The sequence below is a fragment of the Chenopodium quinoa genome, unplaced genomic scaffold (assembly GCF_001683475.1).
Source record: "Chenopodium quinoa cultivar QQ74 unplaced genomic scaffold, ASM168347v1, whole genome shotgun sequence".
Lineage (NCBI taxonomy): Eukaryota > Viridiplantae > Streptophyta > Magnoliopsida > Caryophyllales > Amaranthaceae > Chenopodium > Chenopodium quinoa.
Genome location: NW_018744603.1, coordinates 375,656 through 380,306, shown reverse-complemented (window position 1 = coordinate 380,306; position 4,651 = coordinate 375,656). Strand labels below are relative to the sequence as shown.

At 38.3% G+C, this 4,651-nt stretch overlaps 1 protein-coding gene across 1 annotated transcript; it reads left to right on the top strand.

Moving 5' to 3' along the window:
- Positions 1-3,891: 3,891 nt before the first annotated feature.
- LOC110699971 lies at positions 3,892-4,386 on the top strand. Its single transcript, XM_021877458.1, has one exon. The coding sequence runs from the start codon at positions 3,892-3,894 to the stop codon at positions 4,384-4,386; it is 495 nt and encodes a 164-aa protein (XP_021733150.1).
- The last annotated feature ends 265 nt before the right edge of the window (positions 4,387-4,651 follow it).

The following is a 4,651-nucleotide window of genomic DNA, read 5'->3' as shown; positions in this document are numbered from 1 at the left end:
AGGATCATTTTCCTCTTCCTTTTATCGACCAAATGCTTGAAAGACTAACCAAGCACAAGTATTACTGCTTTCTTGATGGTTATTTGGGTTTCTTTCAAATCCCAATAAACCCGGATGATCAAGAGAGGACAACTTTTACTTGTCCATATGGTACTTTTTCATATAGGAGAATGCCGTTTGGACTTTGCAATGCACCGGCAACCTTTCAAAGGTGCATGATGAGTAAGACATGATTGAAGCCGAAATGGAAGTGTTCATTGATGATTTCTCGGTAGGGGGCCTTTCATTTGAAGATTGTTTGTCCAATTTGGGCAAATTCTTAGCAAGATGTGAGAAGGTCAACTTGGTCCTAAATTGGGAAAAATGTCACTTCATGGTTGAAGAAGGAATCGTCCTTGGTCACAAGATATCAAGGAAGGGGATTGAGGTTGACAAGGCCAAAGTTGAAGTGATTGAAAAATTGCCACCTCCAATTAATGTGAGAGGAGTAAGATCCTTTTTGGGGCATGCCGGGTTCTATAGGAGATTTATCAAGGATTTCTCACAAATTGCTAGACCCCTAAATGCTCTTCTTCAAAAGGATGCCATCTTTATTTTTGATAAAAAGTGTCTTCAAGCTTTCAACAAATTAAAGGAGGCTTTGATCTCTACTCCAATCGTGCAAGGGCCAAGATGGGATTTTCCGTTTGAACTTATGTGCGATGCTAGTTGTAGGGAATAATTTCAAGCGTTAATCCCCTAGCTTGAACCCCACTGTGATCATACACTAAAGTACGGTGGCGTCCTAAAGGGAAGAAGATAGAGCAAAAGAGTCACCAACAAGTTTTTTTTAGGAACTTGTAAACCGTTCACGAGGTGAAGGTTACACCCCTTAACGATCCAAGAGATCGTCAACTCCATAAGGTCTTGAACCAAATAGGGTTCGGGGATGAAGGTACAAATCCAACCTAAAAGAGATTGAATCTGCCCTAATAATAGGCCTCTACTTTATTCAGATCGTATTCATGTGCGCTTTCTGACTAACATGCAATCAATAGGATTACCCTAAACCTGTTTATCTATGTTGGTTGAATTTAATGCGCAAATAAATCTATTATTGATGATCACTTGAATTATAATCAAATTAACTCTAAACAAGATTATTAATTATCTTATTAAGTGTGATTACAAGTATAAAATTCCCTTTAAACATGCATAAAAGGTGTGATCAAGCATAACAATAAATATACCACCAAGCAACATAATAATGATAATCATAATAACAGTAATAATCATCATAAAAAAAATAATCATCATCGTAATAATTATAAAAATAATAATCATGTTAAAGCATAATAATAATTGCAAGATCCTAGGCATGATACTAACAAGATTAATAACAAACCCTAGAATGTCACTAAACATATAAAAATCAAATCTTTAGCCCTAACATGATACTAACAATCATAAATATTAGGAAGAACATAAAAGGCATCATAACAATCATACTTAATATTAAAGTTACCCTAGACATGATACTAGGAATCATAATAACAACCTAACCATGAACTCTATATCATAATATCAATAAATCAATTAAATTAACAATCATACTTAATATTAAAGTTACCCTAGATAAATACACACGTTAGTAACTTCAAGGAAAATAATAAACAAACAATAAAATTAAATAATAATTGAAAGAGAGATTTGGGACCAAACCCTCAGAAATTAAACCTTTCACGTCTAGGGCGAAGGCAACTTCGAATATGGCTAGGTGTATCTAGATCTAATGAATGCGGAATTTTTATATGACAGAAGCTAGTTTAGAAAAAGAGAGTGAAAGAATTGGTAGATGATTTATTGAAGAGAATGAGAGAGAATTGATGATTGTTGGTGAAAACTGGTTATCGAAAACGGAGTTTTTAGCACGTTATTTATAGAGAAAATCAGCCAAAAAGATAAAATATCAAAATAGAGTTCTGGCGCACATAAAAATTAATTAGCGCCAACGCTGGCTATTGGCGCCAGACGCCAACATTAGCGCCAGACGCTAATGTTAGCGCCAGTCGCCAAGCGTAGCGCCAGGCGCTACAGCTGGCGTTTGGCGCTGATCTAGAAATTCACGCGTTTTCTTAAAATTAGATAAAAATTGCCGTACAGGAGGATAAAATCGTATTTTCCTCAAAAAATACTCTTTGATTTTAATTAAAACTCTGAAAAGTCAACAAAAGTCAATTTATCAATGCTAATTGAATTAGGAATGAAAAGAACCTTCTAGAAGAATCTAGAAGACTAAAACCATTCCTAATTGCATTAGGAATGATAAATCTATATTAAGCCCTCCTCTAGATCATTGGGTCGCATATAAGGCTTAAAACAGGCCCAGTTTAGTAAATTGGCCATAACTTCCTCAATATTCATCGAAATTGGGCTTATAATATATCGTTGGAAAGCCCTTGTCAAGCCACATCCAACTACACAACTATTGGACCCATATCATGGACCAACCAAACTGGATTGGCTATTTTCTTAAAAATAAGTTTTCAAAAACAGAGAGAAAAGAAAAGAAACTAAAACTACCCGCAACACTAAACTTTCCACACTTTCACTTCATTCGATTGTGATTCGACGTGAAAGGTACTCATCACTGGGTTTGGTTTTGGGGAGACACAAATGGGTGTCTACACTAGTGATGTTGCAATTGGAGGGGTGTTGGGACAAAGAACTGAGAAGAAACTTCACGTCATTTACTACATGTCCAAGACCTTGAATGATGCTCAACGAAACTACACCACAACGGAGAAGGAGTTTCTTGCCGTAATACATGCTTTTGAGAAGTTTTGGAACTACCTCATTGGTTCCAAAACTATTGTTTATACCGATCATGCGACTATTAGGTACCTTGTGGCAAAGAAAGAGTCCAAACCTCGCCTTCTTCGATGGGTCTTGTCTCTCCAACAATTTCATGTTGAAATCCGGGATAAGAAAGGGCCCGAGAATGTGGTTGCGGAGCATCTTACCTGATTAGAGAATGTGAAAGATAGTGATGATGAAATCCCCATTTGTGATGAATTGAGAGATGATGTGCTCTATATCTTGAATGAGAAGGAGCTTCCATGGTTCGCCGACTTGGTAAACTATTTGTCTTGTGGAGAATTCCCTCCCGATTTCTCCAAAAACTAAAGGAAGAAGATAAAAAGGGAATCAAGGCACTATGTATGGGTTGACCCCATTCTCTACAAGAGAGGAGTAGATGGTTTGCTCCGTAGGTGTGTTCCGGATGAAGAAGTGAAAAATAAGCTCAAGATGTGTCATTCCGATCCTTGTGGAGGGCATATGGGAGCAAACAAAACAGCATTGAAGGTTTTGCATAGCGGGTTGTGGTGGCCTCACATCTTTAAGGATGCTTGGGGGTTTGGGAAGACTTGTGACCGGTGTTAACGAACCGGCAATATATCCAAGCGAAACGAGATGCCTCAACAACCGATTCTTGAGCTAGAGGTATTTGATGTGTGGGGTGTTGATTTCATGGGGCCATTCCCTAATTCTTATGGAAATCAATACATCCTTGTGGCGATCGATTACGTATCAAAATGGGTTGAAGCCATGGCCTCCCCAACTAATGACCACAAGGTAGTCATGAAGATGTTCAAGAAAGTCATATTTCCAAGATTCGGATTTCCTAGAGCAGTGGTCAGTGACAACGGTTCACATTTCGTTCATAGTGCTTTTCAAAAGATGCTAAGAAAGCATGGGGTTCACCAAAGATTCGGCCTTACCTATCATCCACAAACTAGTGGGCAAGCGGAAGTGTCCAATCGTCAAATTAAATTAATCCTTGAGAAGACGGTTGTAAGGAATAGGAAGGATTGGTCCTAAAAGCTTGATGACGCTCTATGGGCATATAGAATGGCATACAAAACCCCAATAGGCACAACTCCATATCGTCTTGTGTATGGAAAATCTTGTCATCTACCGGTGGAGCTTGAACACCGAACTCAATGGGCAATCAAGAAGATTAACTTCGACTTGGCTAGCGCGGGAGAGCAAAGATGGCTTGATTTACATGAGCTTGAAGTGCTAAGATTGGAGGCCTATGAGTGTGCTAGAAACTACAAAAATCGCACCAAGGATTGCCATGACCGCAATATTGAAAAGAAAGCATTTCTTAAAGGCGTTAAGGTACTCCTCTACAACTCTAAGATGAAATTGTTTCCCGGGAAACTTTTATCAAGGTGGAGTGGTCCTTTTGTTGTCAAGGAAGTGTTTCCTCATGGAGCCGTGGAAGTTTGGTATTTGGACGGAAAAATATCCTTTAAGGTGAATGGGCATCGCCTCAAGCTTTACTACGAGGGTGCTCATGTTGGTGTAATAGAATCAATTCAATGTAATCTTACCTCCTGAATGTGGAGGTCATCAAGCTATTGACGTTAAAGAAGCACTTCCAGGAGGCAACCCGAGGAAAAAAAATCGAAGAGAGGTAGAAAATGAGAAATAGAACGATGAGTGAGCGAGAAAAGAAAGAAGAATGTTGGTGATATCTCTGATTTTGGCTAAAATTTGATTGAATTATGTTCTTATGGTTTTGATACAAGAAAAAAAAGGGAGCAAAAAGGAAGCAAATAAGTAAATAAATCAAGCCATAAATAGTGAGGAGCGGGTGCTCCTC